Source organism: Mesoplodon mirus, assembly GCF_964341445.2.
Source record: "Mesoplodon mirus genome assembly, chromosome: 3".
NCBI lineage: Eukaryota > Metazoa > Chordata > Mammalia > Artiodactyla > Ziphiidae > Mesoplodon > Mesoplodon mirus.
In genome coordinates this window covers 84704155-84729543 of record NC_138978.1, presented here as the reverse complement: position 1 = coordinate 84729543, position 25389 = coordinate 84704155, and the positions used below count along the sequence as shown (strand labels likewise).

The following is a 25389-nucleotide window of genomic DNA, read 5'->3' as shown; positions in this document are numbered from 1 at the left end:
TGTGCCTCTTGGCCACCTGTATGTTTTCTTTGGTGAAATAAGGTCTTCTGCCCATTTTTTAATTGGGTTGTTTGTTTTTTTGATATTGAGCTCCATGAGCTATTTGTATATTTGGGAGATTAATCCTTTGTCAGTTGCTTCATTTGCAAATATTTTCTCCATTCTGAGGGTTGTCTTTTTGTTTTGTTTATGGTCTCCTTTGCTATGCAAAGCTTTCAAGTTTAATTAAGTCCCATTTGTATATTTTTGTTTTTAGTTTCATTACTCTAGGAGGTGGGTCAAAAAAGATCTTGCTGTGGTTTATGTCAAAGAGCGTTTTACTCTAAGAGTTTTACAGTGTCTGGTCTTACACTTAGGTCTTTAATCCATTTTGAGTTTATTTTTGTGTATGGTGTTAGGGAGTGTTCTAATTTCATTCTTTACATGTAGCTGTCCACTTTTCCCAGCACCACTTATTGAAGAGGCTGTCTTTTCTCCATTGTATGTTCTTGCCTCCTTTGTCATAAATTAGGTGACCATATGTGTGTGGGTTAATCTACAGATTCTATGCAATCCCTATCAAACTACCAATGGCATTCTTCACAGAATCAGAACAAAAAATTTTACAATTTGTATGGAAACACAAAAGACCCCAAATAGCCAAAGCAATCTTGAGAAAGAAAAACGGAGTTGGAGGAATCAGGCTCCCCAACTTCAAACTATACTACAAAGCTACAGTAATCAAGACAGTATGGTACTGGTACAAAAACAGAAATACAGATCAATGCTACATTACGTCTTAATGTTTAAAAACTGCATATTGCATATCTCTGGTAGGAAAGACTTCTTCATTCTGTACATAACTCTGTACCTAGGGCATGCACAGTTCTTTCATAAATTCTCCTTAAGATGGTGCTACTTTATTTTTCTTCTTTCCTCCTCCTAATTACAATAATATATATCATCAACCACTATACACCTGTTAGACTGGTTAAAAAGTACATTAACAATACCAAGTGCTGGAGGAGATGTGGAACAACTGGAACTCTCATATAATGCTGGTGAGAATGAAAAATAATATAGCCACTCTGGAAGACATTTTAGCAGTTTCTTATAATCTTAAACATATTCTAACATATGACTTAGGAATCATACTCCTAAGTGTTTACCAAGGTGAACTGAAAACATGTTCACACAAAAACCTGTTAATGGGTAGTTACAGCAGCTTTACTGATAACTGCCAAAAACTGGAAAACAACCCTAATGTTCTTGGTGAAGGAATGGATAAGTAAACCATGGTACATCTGTACAGTGGACTACCACTCAGCAATAAAAAAAAGAATAAACTATTGATAAATGCAACAACCTTGATGAATCTCAAAAAGCAATATGTTGAGTGAAAGTCAGTCTCAAAAGGTTATAAACTTTGATTCCATTTATATGTTATTTTTGAAAAGCAAACTATAAGTGACAGAAAACAGACCAGTGGTTAACAGGCGATATGGAATAGGAAGAGGGTGTGACTACAAAGGGATAGTACCGTTCCTTTTCCTGATTGTGGTGGTGTTTAGATGAACCTATATGTATATTAAAGTTCATGGAATGATGTACCCAAAAAGAATCAATTTTACTGTATATTAACTTTAAAAATATATATATCAAAGAATTCAAGTATTAGGTGTCTATGAATCATTTAATTTCATGATTTTTTTTTTTTTTTTTTTAATGGTACGTGGGTCTCTCACTGTTGCAGCCTCTCCCATTGTGGGGCACAGGCTCCGGATGCACAGGCCCAGCGGCCATGGCTCACGGGCCCAGCCACTCCGCTGCATGTGGGATCCTCCCGGACCGGGGCACGAGCCCGCGTCCCCCTCATCGGCAGGCGGACTCCCAACCACTGCGCCACCAGGGGAGCCCTAATTTCATGATTTTAAAGATGAGAAAACAAACCCAGGGGCATTAAAAGTGCCTTGTTAATTAACGATCATAGTTACCTACTTAACAGCAATCCTTTACTTAAGAGTACACAACTTGGGCTTCCCTGGTGGCGCAGTGGTTGAGAGTCCACCTGCCGATGCAGGGGACACGGGTTCGTGCCCCGGTTTGGGAAGATCCCACATGCCGCGGAGCGGCTGGGCCTGTGAGCCATGGCCGCTGAGCCTGCGCGTCCGGAGCCTGTGCTCCACAACGGGAGAGGCCGCAACAATGAGAGGCCCGCGTACCACAAAAAAAAAAAAAAAAAAAAAAAAAGAGTATACAACTTAATACAAAATATGCTTACCTCAAAATGAGAAATTCAATCAGAAATAAGGAATATGTAGAAACTGCATAATAAACCAGGCCACACAGATTTTAATAAATATAAAATTCAACTATAATTTCTATGCTACATTTAGGTGGATAGGCCAATAATAAAAAGAAATTTAAATTCTCACTTCTACTCATTCAAGGAAGACTTCATAAACTACATTTTAATCATTAAGAAGACTCCCTCAATATAAGTATATCTCTGGGATTTAGAAGAATTTCCAAGGTTAACTCCAAAAAATTCCAGGGAATTCCCTGCGGTCCATTAGTTAGGACTCTGCGCTTCTACTGCAGGAGGCACGGGTTCGATCCCTGGTCAGGAAACTAAGATCCCACATGCTGTGTGGTGCAGCCAAAACAAACAAACAAAAACAAAACAAAAAAACCACACACAAAATTCCAACACTATTAGTTCTATACTAAATCAATATTTTCTTTCTCAACACTCTATATATTAAAGGAAACATTCACTACCTCAAAAGGTAAAAGTCAATCTAAGCTTGGTGGGGTCTGAGAAAATGGAAATGGGAAGAGGTACAAGAGAAGGAAGTAAGATAAAAACAGAGGGAATTATACTACACAAATTATTAGTTATACCTAATATGAAAAATATTCTTGTCCTCTGCTTTAGGGATGATATATGAGTCCAAAGATTCAGAAAATTACTTGTTTCTTAAATATTTCCTTTCAGAGTCTCAGGTATCAACTAAGGCTTAGACTACTAATGCACTTTACAGAGCTCCAATAACTTTTTTCACAAGGTGCATTCAGCCTCATTTTATAATATGCTTATAATTTCCATGTGGGAATAATAATAATACTCCCTGAGAATATTCTTGAAGTATATTGAAGGTGAACAGGAAGCTTAGAGTATCATGGGCATGAAAAGAACATCAAACAGTCCCAAATGACCTGATCTTGACATTATAATAAGCAACATTTCAGAGAGTTTTATAGCTAAAAGTCTGAAAGTTCATTTGATAAAAGTCCTTATTTTACAAATTAGAACCTAATGGTTAACAGAGTTACTTATTGCAGAAGTGATTTAAGAACAGGTCTCCTAACTGCTTACATGGTAATCATATATACAATGCAAATTTAAATTCTGTCCCTCTTTCCTTGAATCATTCATTCTGCTTACATACCCCCAAGACAACAGGAATTAGCCGAATACTTCTGCACATACTTATTAATCTACATACTTTAGAGAACTGAAAGCAAAATGCTAGGCCCTTGACCCTTTATGCCAGATCTAATCAAATTAAATGATTTTGCCTACTTTAGCACACAATGTAAAACATAAAATTTTATGGCAATGTGACCTAAAATTAACATTGAACTACCTTTAACCCTCTGTGTTGTTGTTCATTTTAATGCAGTCAAATAAGTAGTATGAGAAAAAAAAAAAAAACCCAAAAAACAACTTATTACCAAGATGTGTGAATATGCCATTTGCAAAGAGAACTGTTTCTTTAATATATTCAAACTTTAACCAACTTGTCAAGTTCATTCCAAACAAACTGAAGTATTAAGAAGTCACAGTAGAAAGTTGTATTTCATATAACATTCGCCCTGCAGTTATCTGATAAGTCAATAACAGCAAAGAAAGTTTCTGGAATTATTTCTCCTAAAACTTTTATTTAAGGCTTTATTCCCCAAGTATTAAATATTTAAAGTACCATGATAAATTACGCTTTGGTATTAATTAAAAAAACTAATACAAGGTTTTTATTTGCTGGGATTATTTTTTTTTGAGATATAATACTCTCAACTAAATACCTACTATACTCCAGGCTTTATGATAAACCTTGAAAATAAATGAATGAAAACATGGTCCTGTCCTCAAGGATCATACAGTTTAGTAAGTGATATAAAAATGTACAGAAATAAATTGTAATACAACAATGAGTGGACAAAGTAGAATAGAGAAGATAATCAGAGAAAGTCAAGGAAGGTTTCACAGAGATATCCAAATTGGCTTTTGAGGTAGAAAAGGAATTTGATAGTAGGACTAAAAGGTCATTTCTTTATAGGAAACTTTAGGAAAGACAAATCTAATCTAAAGTGATAGAAGGCGGACCAGTGGTTACCTAAAGCCAGGGATGGGGACTGGAGATTGATTGCAAGTATGTATACAAGAGAACTGAAGTGATGGTCAGGGTCCCTAGTTGTAGTGATGGTTACCTGGGTATATACGTTTGTTAAAACTCATTAAATCATATACTTAAAATATGTGCATTTTATCATATGTAATTTATATACTTCAGTAAAGTTAATTTTTTACAAGGGACTGGGGAAACCAAATGGGCTACTCTTTGGGTGGCAAAAACACTTCTATATTCCAACTACAAGGTAGTTATTGGTATTCTGTGATTATCAAAAATGTTTTCTCTAAACTGAGTTTAAAGCTCCAGCACAGTTTCTTATTTTAGACCTCTCCTAAAAAAGTAATGGGCAAAGAATATAGAGCTCGTCAGAGTTCCAACAGAATAGGCTATATCTAAGTTTATATGATATTGCTAAAGAAAAAGCATTTCATAATACAAATTTCCATTTATAATGTAATTACTGAATTTGTGGATAAGAAAATACTAGATTGAAGAGTTCTTTAGCTAGTTTTGTAATTCTGGGCAAATTAATTCACATCTTTGGGATTATTTCAGCTATAAAATAAGAAGGCTGGCTTCTTTATTTCTTTCACTTCTAAGATTTAATTATTCTTACAAGATTGAAATCTCTACATAGACAGTCTCCAATTGAAACCCCTAAGGTAAGTCCCAGATGTTGAAAGTAATGCATTAAAACAAGCTCTATAAGTACACTGAATATCAGAAGCATTGTACACAACTTTTAAGACTGGAAATTTGTGTTTCTTGGTCAAATTTATGTACTTTCTTAAGCAAATTTAATTTAACTTATATCTGTTTTTTCTTGGCTAATCATACAGGTTCTTCTAAAATTTCTGTGGTGCTAGATACATCTTTCTACATATACCACTCCTTATCTTTGCAAATGAAGAAATTAAGGATTGAGACATTAAATAACTAGCTCAAAATATCCTCAAAGACAAAACTATTAGATCAAATGTGTCTTATATGATTTGTTAAGTAAAAAGGTTTAGAAAGAATGTATATATGAATGGATGGACATTGATACAAATATAGAATTTTTTTTCTGGAAGAACATAACAACAAAAAACTTAGTAATGTTACCTTTAGGGAGTGGGCCTAGAGTGGATAGAGGTCATTTTTCTATTTTTATTTTCTGTACCATTGAAAAATTTCCAACATGAACATGTTAATTCTACTGTTTAAAAATTATGCTCTTAGGTTGGACTTACAGGTTGTATTTTCCTTTCATTTTCTATACTGGAGAAAAAAAAAAAGTAATGTTTGGCTTTTTAAATTTTCTTCTTTTTTAAACAAAATGCCTGGTAGTGTAGTTGTTAATTCAGTTGCTTAGAACTCAAAGAACAAAGGTCATAGGTTTGATTAACTATATTTGCAAAAAATAAAAATATCCCTTGGTCATAGAATGCATTTTCAACTTTAAAAAGTCATCTGGCAAACTCGTGCTGCTGATCTCAAGGATGAATCAGGTAAGAGCATGTGGTTGACTCAATATAAAACATAAGTACTGGAAAATAACTTTAAGTAATGTCTTAGTGACAGAGGGTAAGAGAGTAGACAGAGAATTACTCATCTCTAAGTAAACGTTTTAATTTTCATATTCATCAACTCACTGCACCTTCTGAATAGAATATAAATAAGACCTTAACTGTAGGAGAAAATACAATCCCTGTACTTTCAAAAAAGCTAAAGACTATACATGTCACAAATCTTATTATTTTTAAAATAATACATTTCTTATTAGTATACTATATAAACATCAAATAAAATACCTGTAACATCTTCTGGATCTGATACAACAATATGTGCATTTAGTTCCTGTAGCTTGTGATGCAATTCGTCTAATTTTTTATTTGATTTTTTCAAAATGTTGTCCACATAAGCCAAACTTTTTTTATCTGTTGTGACTTTCCTCAGATTTTCAGCTCCTTCTTTGATTTTCAGTTCTTTTCTTATTTCTCTCTTAATTCGATCCTTGATATCATCCAATTTCTGTTGCACCATTGTATCTGAAAAGTCTAATTTTTGAACAGCACTCACATTCTCAGGAAAGGGAAGACTTCGGGAATCTCCCTACAGAAAAAAAATAAACACACAAATGTGGGAGTTTAGGAAAGTTAGCTGCTCAGTAAAATATGCCATATAAGAATACAACTGTACTTAAAGCAATTCTTCAAAAACTCTGCCCACTAACTAAATAGCATTACCTGACAAATTTATATTAAAATAAACACATCTATACACAAAGGCATCTTTGGGCTGTATAAACAGACAATGAATTTTTGATATTCCATGAACCCAAGTTAGATTCCAAAACCTACTGTGAATCTTGAGCAAGTTATTTAACCTTTCAAATACTCAATCTAATTGTGTAAAATCTAAATAATAATATTAGGCACTTTTCAGAGATAATGTGGTAATTCAAAATATTGTATGTGAAGCTCCAAATATAATTCTTGGCCCACTATAGTCACTTAATAAGTGAAGATTATTATTAAATTCCATAGGTGAGATAAAATTCTATTTTATCTTCTATAAGAAACCTCTTAAAAATAAACTAATATTGGCAAAAATAAAATAAAATTATATCCTTATGACCACTTTTTAGTTAAGCAATTAAATGCATTAGGGCTTGGGAAGACTAATTTCAGAATTCTATTCATATATTTCATGACTATCTATCCCAATTGATAATTTGGTTGACTGCCTACATAAACATCACTACTAAAAAATGTCTAAATTATGTCCTACTGACAGAAGCTAAGAGAGTATACAGTATCAGTTATTCATCTTAAAATGAAAATCAAATCAGGTAAGCACATCTAATCTACATTTAAAACAGGCAAAGTTATGTTCTGGCTATTTGTATATCATTCACTATTTTAAACTCCATTACTACAATACTATTGGTTTTTAAATTTTTAATTTCTGAAACACAAGAAACTAGAGTTAACTTTTGCCTTTGGGAAAAGGAATCGAGCTTGTGAAGGACACAGAAAAGAGATTTATATTTCACTGTGCACCCTTTATGTATCTTTTGAACCACAGACCTAAGTAATTAAAAGATTTTCTTTAACTTCTTTGGGAATTCATCACACCCATAAAATAAGTTCTATTTAAATACTTGGTGCAAATACTCTTTACGTCTAATTCTTCACCTCTAAAAAACATGTATTTTGCAAAACAGTGAGTTAATGGATGGGAGAATACAGGATTTAGTCTTGGCACTGGTACCAATTTACCTGGTGCCGACAGGCATACTATGCAAAAAATGAAGTAGTTGATGTATAAAGTTGTTCTTAACCTTTTTAGGACCAACAACCCCTTTGAAACTGACAAAAAAAAGAGTAGAACAAAGAAAATTTCATGTTTGTATGTACTATTTCCAGGTACCATAGATCTTAGATTAAAAATGCCTGAAACTGGTGATCTACACCTATTGGCCTTAAATTTCTGATTCTTATCTATACAAACATAGAATGATCTCCTATCTGGGCCAAAATAATGTCGAGGCTTTTCACTATTTAAAATGGACTATAAGTCCTATCAATCCATTTATTCAGTTTCCAAAGTTTATAAATCCACCTTTGCCTGTTTATCAAAAACATATGACTATTGTCAAAAGGTAAAATCCCAAATTTCTATTGTCTACCTTCAGGTAAAGGGAATGGAGGCAAACAATTCTTAAATGAGAAAGCTTAAGCTAAATGCATTCCTCTAGATATTTTTATTTCTATCTTTATAAACTTAAAAAACCCTACATGAATTGCTTTCACAAATCTGTACTTTGATATTAGGTACTAAGCCTTTTTAAGTGTCTCAGTAATCTTTTCTTTATGATGCATAGGCTAAAAGAAATACCTAACAATTCCATTTATTAAGTAGTAAGGTCCAAATAACTTAATCAATACTTATAACAACTTAGTAGCTGTTTGAAATAATACAAATTGAAAGAAAATTACATTTGTATTTCATTCTTTAATAGCCAGTTACTTATTAATGGGATATATGTCTGCTATTGGGTACTTCACAATTTCTCAAAACTTGAAATCAGTTGCACATTCCCACCTTCATCCTATTCTGCCAGTACAAAGGGGTTGGGGGTTGTAAAATATCCTTAATATTGAAACTTTACTGACTCTAGTTAGTCCACATGGTATCCAACAAATGGTGTCACTGTGTTTCCCTGAAATTTTTAAAATATACTGCAGCATCCTGAGAGCTTGCTGAGGCACTCCAGAGAGCCTTGTTGCAGAGTTTGAAAATCATGGTACTAATATTTAAAGGCTGTTAAAAACAAAACAAACAAAAACAACAACCAAAAAACACTGTTACCCTTGGCTACTTCAACTGCCACTTTTCAATTTGCTCACTAAATGCCAATCATATCAAATTACAAAAATTTACTGCCAGAGACAATCTCTTTTGGCTCAGCTACTATGCATGCTGCACCTTTGGGATGCATATTTACCCTTCTTTCTTCAACTATCTCTTCCTAGTCCTTTCTTTTCTTAGTTAACTTTTACTTTGTTTCAAAGTTTACCACAATTTTTTCCCCAGGAAAGAATTTCCTGCCTATGCCCTCTCTTAGAATTTAGATTAAATGCCTCTCTCCTGTGTGCTCTGATAATGTGGATTTTATTTAAACAAGTATTCCTTTCCTTATCTGACAACTCCAAAGACTGTGAGCAATTTGAGGGCAGAGCTTATGCCTGGTAGAGTGGTTCTGTTTTGTTTTCTTAATGATTGGATTACATTATTTAATATTCTTCTTTTAGAATTCAGGAAAATCTATCACTGCTAAGGAAGTCATGCTTTCCTCTTTCTGGTAAAGAGAACTCATACTCCAGGAAGCTCTAAGGCAAAATAGATATTCAATCATAGCAACTATACTGGCTAAAATTAGATATTAGATATAAATCATATGTGGTTAGCATGTTTGCTTCCTCTTCCTAAAAGGCCTGAATTTTTAGTAACCATATTTTTACTCCCATCTTTTGTTGTGACATGGCTCAAATACCTTTTGGAAAGGAGCAGGAGATACATACACCATAATCAATAACTTAAGATAAACTATGCCCCCTGACAGCAGACAGGAAAGGTTACAGTACTTTCTATTACTCCTTTCCTAAAATTTTTAGTTGCAATAAACTGTGAAAGTTATTGGAAAATATAATTTTCTTGCATTTGGAACAACTGAAATGAGATATTCCATCTATTAAATTATGTCTCTACCCTAAAAAAAAATAAGAGCAATTATATCATAAATGGAATCAGTACTAGGCAATGTAATAATATTCTTGACACAGTAAAGTAAATCAGTCTCAGAAAAAAAAAAATAGCTATTTAAGCAGTGAAAATCTTCAGTGATAATCTCTGTCTCAGCAGGTTCTCTTAGAGGCAATAGTAACATTATAGTAATTTATGTTTACAAGCTTTACCCTTTCATCCACCATTCAACTCTTTGTACTCTATAATAAAGTTCACACCTCCCCCAAAAGTAAACAGTAGATACCTTTTCTCATATTTTCAAAACCAAGCAAAGTTAGATCCAACCTCTAATCACAAACTCCCTTTTAAATTCATTAATATGCTCAGAAAGAGATGAAAGAAAGGAAAAAAACACAAAAGTAATCCTAAACATAAAACTAAACTCCTAGTAGTATTCATGATTCTCTACCAATCATATATACATAAAAGAAACCCCATTAATTCTCAAACCTTTTATCACTGAAATCAACAAGCTTAGTTAGCCACTCCTTTCTGATCAAATTAATCTAACACTTTGCTGTTATATTCTCTTACCCCTGTCTTTCTTTCTTATACCCTATTCCTTTCACTATCAATCTAAATCCACCATCATGTTTAAAAATATTTCAACTCTTTCATGATTAATCCTACCTATTTTTAATGTATTTTATATCATCTATATCCTTAATGCAGCCTTTCAAATCAGATGGGCCAAATCCAAAAACAAGGAAACCATTAGTGAAATTAATACACTCAGGATTTATAGTAGTACAATCGAAATGATTTTTAGGTTAAGTAGATTTCGAGCAGCTAAATAAATAAAAGAAGGAATAGAGACTTCAATGAGTAAGAAACAGAGTAAAAATTAGATGGAGTTCAAAGGAACCAAAATAAATTAAAAACTCAGTGGACAGGTTAAATAGCAGATTAGACCAAGCTAATGAATTAGTATCCTGGCAGATAGATAACTTGAGGGAATTACTCTGAATTCATCATACAGCGATATGAGAAATTTAAAGGCATGGAAGACAGAATGAGAGGATCCAATATCCACGTAGTAAGAGCTCCAGACTAACAGAATAAAGACAACGGGGGAGAAGTGCTACATGAAGAGATAAATGGATGAGAATATTCCAGAGTTGAAGCATGATATATCCTTAGACTGGAAGGTCATACCAAGTTGCAAATAAGATAAATGAAAATAACGCAGCAACTACAAAGTAAACAGAGAGAAAAAGCATTTTTATCTACAAATGAATGATAATTAGATCAACAGAAAACTATTCTTTAATAACAACAGAGGCTCCAAACTATCAAACTTCTACAGGATTTTCAGCCTTTATCTTCATATATTGCTAAGGCTTTCTCCAAAATTAAAAAAAAATTAAAAACCAGCTGCTTCAAAACATTAACATTCTTGGGGAAATGACAGATGAACTAACCCAGTGCCCATGTTACACTTACATCATTCCCCTGCTTACTTTCATGTATATGTTCACTTCTATTGAAGGAAAAAAACTTGTGCTATGGCCGAAGAGACTGTGCCATTTTTACCTCTTAAATTGACAAAGTTTTCTAATCATAATGTTGGCAATAATCCAGATGTAAGCTGTAAAACTTTATAAAAGTTGGAACTATATAACAAGAATCTTTAAAATAGTGATTCCCTTTGGCCCAGTAATTCTAATTCTAGAAATGTAAACTAATAAGATAATTAGGAATTATTACTATATAGAATGGTAAATGCAATAATTTTTAAAATAATATATGTTGGGCACAGACAGACTCCCTTACAAAACTTACAAGTAGCAGGGCTTTAAACCAACTTATAGAAAAGAGAAAGTTCAGGATATAAGTGTCATAACAAAAGAATTTCAAACAGTCTAGGGAATAAGGAAAGGTTTCTTTTATTTATACTCTTTATTATTCCTCAGCAGTATGTCCAGCCCAATGTATTGCAACTATGTACACAGTTTTATTTCAGATTATGTTTAAAATAAGAATGGACAAAAAAAGACTGGGAGGAAAGAGATTAAAATATTAACAATAATTATCTCTGGGTAAAAAATCTAAGAAGATTTTCATTTTGTTCTTCCAAGTTTTCCATATTTTCTCAAATTTTTTTCTTTTTTAGCAATTAATATATACTGCCTGTCTAATAGGAGGGAATTACATTTTTTAAAGACATCAATAGTAACTTTCACTTTATTTCAATTTTGGTAAATGCAAAAGCTTATAATGATACTTTACACTCTACAGTATATTCGCTATTATTTACTAGGTTATTTCAAGTCAATACAATTCTACTGCAAAGGATGAGACTACACATTCCACTCATTATAACTAGACCACGTCATATGCCAGTCAAGTATTCCAAGTATGCAAATGTGTTAATATATATTTGATAAATACAACTATTTTTATTTTATGAAATAATGAAATTCTGATCTGTAGAATAAAATATAAATTGACATTTTCTATTTACTACATTTCAACAAACTCACAGTGAAGTTAAGAAAAACACTAAAATAAGAACAGGATCAGATTCAAAGAACAAAATGAAGAAAAAAGTCTGTCACTTATGACCAAGTACTTCATTTAGGGAGAGACAGGAAAGGATGTTTACTTCTCACTGGCCAAGTTCCCAGAGAAGAAGTGAAAAAGCTGTTACTTTCTCTATATTATAGAAATATAAAACAGTCTGACCTGATAGATGCCAAGAAATGTTAGAGCACCCATAAAAACTCAGTGGGTACAATGATTCATATACTGTTTAGCTAGAAGGAATTTCAAAGATCATGTAGTGTAACTCCCTTGATTTTAGTTTTGAGGAAAGCAGGTTCAAAGCAGCTATGCAACTTGCCTAAGGTCACAAAGAGAAGTCAGTGAACTGGCTGGGTTTAGCATACTAGTCTCCTGACTTCTAGTTTGGTGCTCTTTTACTCCATACCACCTTCTTATCCATTTCCCTTTATTTGAACTACACCTTGACCTAACTTATTTGCATTAATTAAGGGATATTATGTGCCTTAATTCAGGGGTACTGGCAGGACATATTTCCTCTTATTCTCTCATATCACCCTAATCCAACCTTCTGGTCTAAGGGGAGAATGCTCTCACCAGAAAGCAAGAAACCAGTTCTTACACCAGCTCTCTGTCACTAGCTATGCAACCCAAGCATGTTATTCCATCTCTGTACCTGTTTGCCCATCTGCAAAATTATGTTTGGTTCTCCCACCTTTTAGTTTCTTTAAAACTTCTTTATTCAAAATATTCACTGAATGCTAGGTAATGGAAATGACACAATCCTGCTTTCTTTCAGGTATTCAATTTACTAAAGCAGACATGAATACCAAACAAAATCTGAAGAAGCAGTAAAGCTTTACACAAATGTAGGCTATATTGTGTGTGTGTATGTGTGTGTGTGTGTTTGTGCGTGTGTCTTAACAGAAAGCTCAGTTAGAATGTAGTATGATGGAAAGAACTAAGTATTTGGAGTCAGACTGGCCATGTATAAATTCTGATACTGCAACCATGCTAAAGCTTTCATTTCTTTTTTCTGTAAAATGGAATTATTACAACTATCTTGACTGTATTATTTCTAAGTCTCATAATGGCTATGCCTAGGAATAAGAAGTATGCTTTCATAGCAAAAGTATATTTCCTGGCACATAATACTGAGAGATAGTGCTGGGTGCCTACATAATATCCAGCCTCCCCCTTTTCCTCACTAAGGAAATTTCCATTTTAGTAGATGAAACAAAGTGCTGAGATAAAATTTTCACTTCACCAGACTCCCTTGCAGCTAGAAGTAGTTACATGACAATTCCTGGCAAAGGGAAGCCCAGGATTTTGGGGAAAACTTCCAATTTTCCCTTTCTTTTTGCCTAGAATACAGACCCAAAGTCTAAAGGTGTAATAGGCAAATAGGACAGAAACAACAAGGATGACAAAGCAGTGTGGAAGAGCCTAGGACCCCAATGGCTTTACTGAACTGCTACACAAGTCCTAGACTGCCTACTTTGGACTTCTTGTCTCAGATGAACTATAAATCCCTCTCTCACTAAGGATCATATAGGGCCTTGTAGGCCAATATAAAGACTGGCTTTTATTCTGAAATGAAACGGTGTAGGGCTTAGGGAAGGAAGTGATGTTGTATGACCTCCTGTGTTAACAGATTTGAGGGGGCAGGGAAAACGGCTATGAAGCTATGGTAGATTGTTACTAAATGGACTCAAATGAATCTTGCTTTCCTACATTCATATCATCATGTAGCCTCCTTCCACACTGACTCAAAGCTAGCCTTCTGACTTACTCTGACTAATAGTGTAATGGAAGTGACATTCTGATGATGGGCAGGGAGCTTCAAGAAGAGGCCTCATAGCTTCTGTCTTGTTTCTTGAAAACTCAGCTACTATTTAAAGAAGTCCAGATTATTCTGCTAGAGAGAGAGGACCCTGGAGGATGAGAGAGGCCATGTGGAAAGAGGCCATGTGGAAGAGAACCAAAGCACTCCAGCTGTCTCATCCATTCCAGCTGAGGCACCAGACTTGTGAGGAAGGCCACAGTGGACATTCCAGTCTAGCTTAGCCACCAGCTGAATGCAGCTGCATAAGTGAGCACAGGCAAGACTAGAAGAAGAAACACCTCTTACACCTACAGAATTCTGAGATGAGTTTATTACACTACCATAGACATATGATACAGAGGTTACTGCAGCAATCCAGACAAGATAGCTCTTAGAGCCATAATGATAGCTCTAAGCAGTCTCTTCAATTTTCATTATTTTGTTGTTGTTGTTGTTGTTGTTGTTGTGCAGTACGTGGGCCTCTCACTGTTGTGGCCTCTCCCGTTGTGGAGCACAGGCTCCGGACGCGCAGGCTCAGCGGCCATGGCTCACGGGCCTAGCTGCTCCGCGGCATGTGGGATCTTCCCAGACTGGGGCACAAACCCATATCCCCTGCATCGGCAGGTGGATTCTCAACCACTGCGCCACCAGGGAAGCCCCAATTTTGATTATTAATTACTTTTTGTTGACTCTCAATAGATAAAAAGTAGGGATGGGGGTGTGAATAACATTATCATTATGTTAAAAAAGAAAAAACAATTTTCCTTTTCTTTCCCACTTTATACCTCTCCATCCCAACACTTTGAGAAGACATAGATAGAGAAAATCAGTAAGGACACAGGTTGAGCATCTAAATCCTTAAATCTTTAAACATGCTTAAAGCAAACATAGCCCCATGCCCCTAAACTCATTCGTCACAGTGCCAACCAATTCATTTTTTGCTTAAGTTAGTTTGACTTAAGTTTTCCCTTACCATAAATAAGAGTCCCAAATAATATTGATAGGTCTAGCTCCCTGCTTTGAAACATGAAATTTTATCTCTGTAATTTAGTAATGATACCTGCAATTCCAGATCTATATATATATGATTTTTTTCCAATATCAAAACCAATGTTCCCCTATAAGTGTTTGTGTTCTCTACCACTCTAGTCTCATTTTATACCACAGAACTGAATTTAGGGTCACATTTCCACCCTTGTTCCAAAGGATGCCACTAGTAATTTTTCATCTTATTTTGCATACTCTTCTCCCCTGAGCTTCTGGGAAATTTTTTTTTAATAAGTTTATTTATTTATTTATTTATTTATTTTTGGCTGTGTTGGGTCTTCGTTGCTGTGAGTGGGCTTTCTCTAGTTGTGGTAAGCAGGGGCTACTCTTTTTTGCAGTGCGCGGGCTTCTCTTTGTTGCAGTACGTGGGCTTCTCATCGCGGTGGATTCTCTTGTTGTGGAGCACGGGCTCTAGGCGCACTGGTTTCAGCAGTTGTGGCTCGCGGGCTCTAGAGCACAGGCTCAGTAGTTGTAGCACAGGGGCTTGGTTGCTCCACGGCAGGTGGGATCTTCCCAGACCAGGGCTCGAACCCGTGTCACCTGCACTGGCGGGCAGACTCTTAACCACTGCGTCACCAGGGAAGCCCTGGGAAATATATCTGATCTCACTCAAACCATGTGAGTCTAGTGAGGTCTTCAATGCTCTTAACATGATCCTATAGATCTGTGGCCACAGTTGAATGATCTAAGGATGGACACCTCACTAAATTAAACCAGAGTTGACCCACATCCTGGCCAAACATGATTGATCCATTCATCCTGCAAATATTTACTGAATACCTATTACATGTGCTAGATGCTGTACTCAACACTGGACATACAGTGGTTTAAAAAAAAAAAAAAAACGACATCCGTATCTACATTAAGCTAAACATGAGTTCATAATGAGGCAGAAAAAGCATTTGACAAAATTCAATATGCATTCATAATTAGAAACTCTCAGTAAACTAGAAATAGAGACCTTCCTCAGTTTGATGACGAATATCTACAACAAACTTACAAACTTACTTCGTGGTGAAAGACTAAATTCTTTCCCCTAAGATCAGGATCAAGACAAGGATGTCTACTCTCAGCACTCTTATCCAACACAGTACTGGGCATCCAAATCACTTCAGTAAGATAATAAAAGGCATATGGATTGAAAAGGAAGCAATAAAACTGTCCTGTCCCTATTAGAAGATAACATGGTCATCTACATAGAAAATCCCAAGAAATTTACCAGAAACTTCTAGAATAAAAGAGTTCAGTACTATCACAGGATACAAGAACACTCAAAAATCGATCATACTTGTGTGTACTGACAATGACCATGTGGACACCAAAGTTAAAAACACAATACCATTTAATAATTTTTGCTTAGATGCTCCTGTGAGATGATCCATAGTACGCATGCACATACCCTATCATATTGCTTATAACAACTTAGTTTGTCTTCCCTGCTTGACAATAAGACAAGCCCTCTCTAAGTACAGAGGCATTATCTGTCTTGTTCCTTACTGTGTCCCCAGCATAGTATCTGGTACATCATAGGTAATTAATAAATATTTTTAAGGGAATTTAAAAAAAAGAATATGCTTCAAGTTTCCTAAGTAGACTAGCAATCCCCCATACCCAAACCCAAAACTCTACCCTCCCCCACCAAAAGCTCTAGTTATAGAAAAAGTTTCAGGCAAAAAGAAAAGGAAGGTATTGAAACACACAAACAGCTAGAGTCAAAAATCAAGAAAATCCTCAAATTTATAATATGGAAAGGGCTTTCAGACACAAGTCTTTGTTCTTTTCAATTAAGTCATATATATTCAAGCACAAAAAAAATTATACAGTGAGTAAAATCTGAATTTTGTTAGTAACTGTTCTTTTAATGACTTAGGTTAATTTTCCTTTGTTACTTTTTTCCTTTATTTATTCAAATTCTTAGAACCTTTTAGGTTTCATTATCAAGTGACAGATACTAGAGCTACGAAAAACTAGTATAGCGTAATCACCATTCCACTGATCAATTTTACCAATGTTCCAGCAGTGGTTCTCAAAATCTTTTTGTTTATGTGGACTGAGGTGAAGGTGATGGGAGGCAGGGCACAGATTACAGATCTACTCTGGGATACAGATGGAAGCAATGGACTCTCAGAAAATTCCATGTGTGGAACACACACACACACACACACACACAGTGGCAGGAGGTTAAGGGGTTCACAAATCCCTAAGCCAATCTAAGCATCCCAAGTTCAGAACCCATGTAGGTCTAGCCTTTTGTCAACCAGTTCCAGCTATTAGCTATTTCTTAGGAGCCTAATAAGCAAAAAAGACTTTTAAGGAAAATATACCACATTCGCAGAAAAGGCATACAATAAGACCTTGATTAACTGACTTCCCAGAATACCTCCTTTACATAAAATCAACCATGTTAAAAATTTAAACAACTTCAAAAATTATATTAAGCAGAGCTCCAGATGACCAGAGAAACAAATCCTTCTCAGTGCCTAGATTCTATTTGTTCTCACATTTCTGAAGGTAAAACAGTTTATCTTCGTTCTGAACCTCCCCCATTCCTGAGCTTCCCAGGAGATAAAACATACAAACCCTGTTTTGTGTACACAGTCCTGACAGTATAAGAAATAATGATAATAGTTTAAAACACCTATTACTGACCATTATACTCTAACTGAAACTCTTAAAAACAAAGTGTAAAAAAAATTTTTAAAGGGCTATTTACACATTATATTTTTCTTTCATCTCTAAATGTGAACCACAAGTCATTTCCCCTAGCCAGAACTTCTGTGAGGGACTTTATCACTTCCTAGGATCATTCTGGAAATATTTGGAAATTCTGGTTGTGAAGATGACAATAGGATAGAGACAGATGATAGGCAGGGAAGTGACCAGGCAGAGCCAGATACTATGAAATAGAAAGCCAAAAGACTCCAATAAAATAATTACACCTACAAGTACATCAGAACAATCAAGATCAATCAAGATTTTCTCTCAAAGGAATATAAAATGACTAAATTAGTAAAATATAAAAATCTTTGTCACAGTATCTGACATTTGTTCAATTATTACCATTATGACTAAAAACAGTCAAAAAGTGGGCAAAGGATAGTAGGATATCAAAATGAAGAAAATATGGGACAAAAACTAATTTTTATTTGTCATGCTTAATTTAGAGCAGATCTATCACACAAAAGCTCCAATGTGCTAAAGTGTTAAACATTTTTTAGAATGACTAAGCATAAATGAAATAGATAACATGTAGCATACCTACTTCAAGCACAGTGTTAAGAATTTGGGAGCTTCAGAATAAAGAGATATTAAGAGAAAAAAGACTGCAAAGGAAAAGCCCAGAGATGCTCTTGTTGTTTGAAAGTATACAATAAAAGGCAACCAAACTAAGATTATAAACAGATAGATAGATAGACGGACAGACAAACATGGAGAGAAAAAGAGAGGGAGGGAGGGAAAAAGGGAAGGAGGGAATCAGACTGGGGCTCTCATTAAATGTTTTATTTCACTGATTAGGATGAAGAAATAGAGAACAAGTTGTCAGTTTCTCAGAGCTGGGCCTGGGAACACAGCAATGAAACTATACAGAATACAAAAGAAGGTCCCTGAGGAAGTAAAACTAATTAGTCAATGCAAGATAAGTAACAGCTATTTACAAATAGAAACAATAAGAGAGCCAAGAGACTTGGTTGAAACAAGTTAAAAATTAGTGAGTGATAAAGTGTTTTAGTGGCAAATTGATAGAAATGTGGTACATGAAAGAAAACAAGAGCAACCTTCCGACTGTCCTTCATATTGGTCTTCATGTCTGCTGACGACACAAGGAAAAGAGGGTTTCAGAGCTAGACATTTCATCAAGAAACAAGTTCTGGTGAGGAAGTGATTTATAAATATACCAGATTTGGTATAGTAGTTGGGGGTGGAGGGATGGGAAGGGAAAGAAATGTCAAAGAGAGGTATCCAGAAAGCTTCATTCGACTGTACTGGTAATGTGTATTTCTTTAAATCAGTAGTGAATACAATGGTGTTTTATTACTCCCTATGTACCTTTTGGTATGCCTATAACATTTTATTAAAAAATGAGGAAGGAATGATACAAAAAACTAAAGGAGAGCGCTATCTAATAGTAAAGATACTGGATTTCATTACTGAGAATGTCGTTTCGGAAGGCTATAGAATTCTAATGTAGGATAGTCCCCCGTCTGGAATTTCGAAGGCAATGGCCTCTCAACCTCTTAAAATTGTTCTAGTCTGAGAGTACATTTTCTTAAAAACATGATAAGAATTTTTAAGTTTAAATGCCATGTTACTGGGTATATTTCAATACCTAAGAAACATTAAGTATATATTTAAATTTGTGACCAATGTAATACATAAACTTCTTTTATAATTCCTAAAAATGAAGTTTCTTAGCTATTACTTAACTACATTTTCAGTATTATCTCACAGATTTTTTCTCATAATATAAAGCTGGTGTCCACAAATATTAATATATCAGATAAAACAATTAAAATGCCACAAATGGGGGCTTCCCTGGTGGCGCAGTGGTTGAGAGTCCGCCTGCCGATGCAGGGAAGGCGGGTTTGTGCCCCGGTCCGGGAAGATCCCACATGCCGCGGAGCGGCTGGGCCCGTGAGCCATGGCCGCTGAGCCTGTGCGTCCGGAGCCTGTGCTCCGCAACGGGAGAGGCCACAACAGTGAGAGGCCTGTGTACCGCAAAAAAAAAAAAAAAAAGGCACAAATGTATTACGAGTCAAGTTGGTGTATTAAATGCATTCTGAATTACAGCCTTAATTTAAAATATTTATACTTTATGGTATATTATTTTAATAATACTGTTTTTAATAATTCATAACAAACCCTGGTTATTACCCATTTGAAGGAATCATACACATTACACTCTTAACAATTCAGAATATGGAGTGCTTAGTTCTCTTAATTTTATAGTAGTATATAATAATCATAATTGCAAGCATGTTCCTCCTACAAAAGTCATATTCCATGAGGTACTACAAAAACATACATGGGAAGAAGTAGCAGTAGCCAACAGTAGTCTGTTCAGATATAAACCATAATTCGGGTCTTGACAGGTAGGAACTCTCATATATCTTCTGTCCTATAACTTAGCATACAAGTTTGTGTTTTAAAATTTGTTTCATTCAGCAACAATTTATTAAATGTCTACTATGTGTAAAGTTCTATCCTAGACACTGATGATACAAAGATGATCAAGCCACTCTTCCTATAAAGTAGTGGCTCAGATCTAAGTTCACAGAAGCATTATCTACTTTAATATAACTTTTTAAAAAATTTTAGTCATGTTATCTTAAAAAACATAATTTTAAGCCACTAAAGTATATGTAAAACAGAAGTAACTTTTTTTTTTTTTTTTTTTTTTTTTGCGGTACGCGGGCCTCTCACTGTTGTGGCCTCTCCAGTTGCGGAGCACAGGCTCCAGACGTGCAGGCTCCGCGGCATGTGGGATCTTCCCGGACCGGGGCACGAACCCGTGTCCCCTGCATCGGCCGGCGGACTCTCAACCACTGCGCCACCAGGGAAGCCCAGAAATAACTTTTTAAACCAATAATGTGTCACAAAAGTTTACTCATCTTAGCAATAGAATTATGAAGGCACAGGAAAAAGAAGTAGGTTAAAAATAATTTCTCCACATTGTATCCATTTTCTTACCAAGCCTACACATATATAAATATACCAAGTATAATAATTTTATAAACCAACCAAATCATAAATATGTTTATATTAGAACTGTAGAGGGCAATGAAAGAAAATTACATAAAACACAGTTTCTTCCTCCTCAAATTTTGATTACCATTCCTCAAACCTCATTTTAATCCAATAGGTTTGAAATTATGGAGATTTCATCTCTCTACTTCCTAAGCAATAAAAATGATCACATTTCTATCTACAAGTGTAGTGTTTTACAAGCATTCTAGAAGTATATACATTTTATTAAAATGCCTTGTATGTCCAAAGCAATAACTTAAACATCTATGATTTAATCACTTCATTAATATGGAAATCATTGTTTCAGCTCAATCATATCTCCTATTTAATATTACTAAAATTATTATTGGTAAAAATGACATCTCAATTAAAAAATATAGTTAAAAATCATACCTATTTTAATAGCATGTGCAAATCTCAGGCTCTCACATGCTTCCAACACAGAAACACTTTTCACAACCAAAACTATCCATAATGATTAAGCAAAGGTAGGATATTAAAGGCAACAGAGAGAGAGAGAGATTATGAATAAGAAAACCGAAATTCTAGTCATGGTTCTGTCACTGATTTGCTATAAGACACATGGCAAATTTTTAAATTGTGTTTCAATATTTTTTTTCTAAAACAGTCATTTAGCTCTAATTTTAACTCAAACTTTACATTATATCCATTATGAATCCTATAAACAACTTTTGTTGTCATGATGATTTCGGATTGTATGCTTCCTTTTTCCCCCCATTCATTATCTAAGTTTAGCAGGAAGTCCCAATATCCCTGTATAATTACTTAACGTGTATCTTTCCTTCCACAATTTAAGTTCCCTGAGAGAAGGAAGTATATTTGATCACTATTAAACATTTTGATCCTTCTTTTATGACGAGGCCCCAGAATAATGCTTCGAATACAGAAAGTGCTCAGTCAATATTTGTTGAATGGAGAAATGGCTGCTCAAAGTTGACATACTGAGTGAGAAGTAATACCTGAGAGAAAAAGAAGAAGAAGAAAAAAAGAATCATACTAACCACTAAAGTCATCTGGTACAGGAATAAGGAGTACTACATATTTCAAGAAAGAGTCAAACTTTCTATGTATGTTATGTAAATCAGGCAGCAAAATGTGACATACACTACATAAGTGTAATTTCTAAAAACAATGTTAAAAATCAATGCTTCCTATGTTTAAAGGGTTAAGAATACTTTATTTGGAAAATATACTTCATTCCCCATTGATGAGACATTAAAATATGACTGAATACATAATAAAAGAAAACTACATTTTAATCACAATTTAAAATTGGTAACTTTGAAGTATGACTTGATATCGTATCACAACACATTAGGTCACATTCTCCAAAGTGAAGAACCAACTTTTCCACTGGTATAAGGAGCACCCCAAAGGAAAATAAACAGTCACAATAAGACTTCAAGCTATCTTATTCTTTACTACCAAATAGAACAGAGTTTATAAAATGACATGTTCCATTATGGGTGGGGTTAGATAACAAAAACCTACAGAGAACCAGTCAATAACCATAACTAGTTTCCTTTTATCTATTCACATTAACACAAGAACTACAGGTTAGACAGGCTGAACCACAAAAAAACAGTTAGAGGATAACAGGTAGGCTATGACTGAAGATCTATAGAATGTCACTAAGGCATTATGTATAAAGGAAACACTTAATAACAATAATAATAATTTGAGATTCCCCTCCCCCACTCCAGGTTGTCAATCAGCATTAGTGTTAGTCATGCTACTGAATGTAACCAAATGGCAATAACTTTTGTTCCCATATACTGTCCAATAAGCTGGATTTCCTTCAAATATACAAAACAAGTAAAAATGCATCAAAAGAAAAATATAAGAACAATTACTGACCCAAGTACTATAGTAATTCAAATGTAAATTACTCATGGATTACTTTTGCCATTATCTAGAGCACTCTAGGGTAAACAAATGTGAAATGTTAGAGTTGCTTTCCCTCAATATTTTGGTTAAAAAAATACAACCAGGTAGAATTCAGCATGGACAATAAGCAAATGAAAAACTACCAAACCTCTGTCAGGAGATGCAGTTAAAATAATGAGATATTTTTCACACCAAAATGAATTATTTCTCTCCCAGGCATTTACCCAAGAATAATGAAAGCATAAATCCACTGAAATACTTGCAATACTTACAAATGTTCATAGCAGCTTTATTTGTAATAATCAAAACTTGGCAACAACTCAAATATCCATGTACAGGTAGATGGAAAAACAAATTGTGGTATATCCATACAATGGAATATTACTCAGCAATAAAAAGGAACAAACTATTGCTATATACAAAAGCATGGTAGAATCTCAAAAATCACTATGTGGAGTGTACAAAGTTATGTTTTAAAAAAAAGTACACACTGTAAGATCCTTTCATGTAAAACTCTAGAAAATGCAAATGAATCTATAGTGATAGAAAGCAGTTTTCTAGGCCTGGGAATTGGGGAAGACAGTGTAATGGCAAGATTACAAAGGGACACAAAGAAACTTCAGGGAGTGATAGACATGTTCACTGTTGATTGCAGTAATGGTCTCATGAGTGTAGAGGTGTGCCAAAACTTATCAAATTGTGTATTTTAAATATGTACAGTTTACTGAATGTCAATTAGATTTCATTAAAGAAAGGTTTTTTTTTTAAAAAAAGAGAAAGCCTTTTTAATTATCTTATTCCCTATTGTAGACATGGTCATATTTTCCTTTTATTAAATTCAAGGTTGTTCATTAAAAATCTCTACTCAAGTTAGGATATCTTGGTTCTAGTCTCAGCTCCCTTACTTAGTGATGGCAGACAAATCACTTAACCTCTCTGGGTCTCATTTTTCTTATCTGTAAAATGAGTTTAGGCTAAGTTGATATATGCCCATCTCACTTAATATTCTGTGGATCTATAGACTAGTAGCCTCAGCTTTTTATCATATTATGTTGTTCCAAGAATTCTATAATAAATCAAGTCACATCTGTGATGGGAGAAAATGTTTATTATAAAATTCAACAGTAAACCTCTATAATTGTTTAAAATATAAACTATATAGTGAAAAGAGCATCGGTTTAGATTTAGATAGAGCTAGTTTCAAATTCCAGTTGCGCTAACTTGCTATGTAACATGAACAAGTAATTTTATTTCTCTATGCCTATACAATATACAATAGCCAAGATATGGAAGCAACTCAAGTACCCATCAATAGATGAATGGATAAAGAAGATGAGGGGTGTGTGTGTGTGTGTGTGTGTGTGTGTATACATTATATATATAATGGAATATTACTCAGTCATTAAAAAAAATGAAATTTTCCCATTTTGACTACATGAATGGACCTAGACAGTATTATTCTAAGTGAAATAAGACAGAGGAGAACAAATACTATGTGATTTCACCCATATGTGGAATCTAAAAAATAAAACAAATGAACAAACAACAAAATGGAAACGGAGTTATAGATACAGAAAGCCAACAGGTGGTTGCCAGACGGGAGGGGGTGAAGGGGAGGAAAAAAATAGGTGAGGGAGATTAAGAAGTACAAACTTCCAGCTGCAAAATAAATGAGTCATAGGTATGAAATGTACAATTTGGGGAATATCGTCAATAACTATGTAATATCTTTGTATGGTGACATATCCTGACTAGACTTATTGCAGTGATCATTTGAAATGTACAGAAATACCAAAGCACTATGTTGTGTAACAAGAACTACCATAGTGTTATAGGTCAATTATATTTTCAAAAACAAGCAAATGAACTCATAGAAAAAGAGATCGGATTTGTGGTTACCAGAGGTGAGGGGTGGAAGGAGAGGGAAAAGTTATTTTAAAAAGTTATAAAACTATTTGCATGCTTTAGACTTTATTGTAATACATGAAAATAATTACCATATTATTAGCATAAATTAAAACAACTACCACTTTAAAAAGTATCTCTCACTATACATTTTAAAAGACAAGAATTTGGTTACTCATGATGATGAGGAAGGTTAGACAAGAATACTTATTGAGTGCCCACTAAGTATCAGGCACATAAAATAATAAATGCTTTATTTCATGTAATCTACATAAATAAACCAAGAAAGCAGAAAGGGGATAAGGAGTGCTGGAAGGTAGGGTGGGAAGTACTGCTACTTTTATATAAGACAATCAAGGAAATGCTCTCTCTCTCATAAGGTATTATTTAACAGGGACTTTAGTATATTTTAATTCATAAATCATTTTTCTACTCAAAATATCACTGCATCAGTAGTCAAAGATTTCCCCGGCTAAACAATTTAAGAAGTCATCCCTTTAAATTGGTGTATGCATGAACAGAATACAAAATATTTCAAACACCATGCTGCAAGTTAAATTCCCCCAAAGAAAAGATCCAACAACTATTAAACAGAAAAAGTTTTCAACTGAAACTACGATACCTTGTGAAAACTAAGCATTTGAGAGCTTTCATTTGTTTTTCTCTTAGCTCTTTGAGTTAAAATATCTTTCATCATACGAGAAAGAAATCATAAGTGACTAAAAAACTTTTAAGTGGTGAAATCTGCATATTCCAAGTAAAAGGAGTAAA

General features: G+C 34.4%; 1 protein-coding gene across 5 annotated transcripts in view; it reads right to left on the bottom strand.

The window, feature by feature from the left end:
- PKN2 (protein kinase N2) overlaps positions 1-25389 on the bottom strand; it is a 161179-nt gene that overhangs the window by 115405 nt on the left and 20385 nt on the right. For 4 of the 5 annotated variants that reach the window (XM_082614062.1, XM_082614061.1, XM_082614060.1 and 1 more), the window contains exon 2: positions 6188-6488. The exons of the other annotated variant lie outside the window; for it this stretch is intronic. In XM_082614062.1, coding sequence (XP_082470188.1) covers positions 6188-6488 — 301 coding nt within the window. The remainder of the gene's footprint in view (positions 1-6187; positions 6489-25389) is intronic. 5 annotated transcript variants of the gene reach the window in all.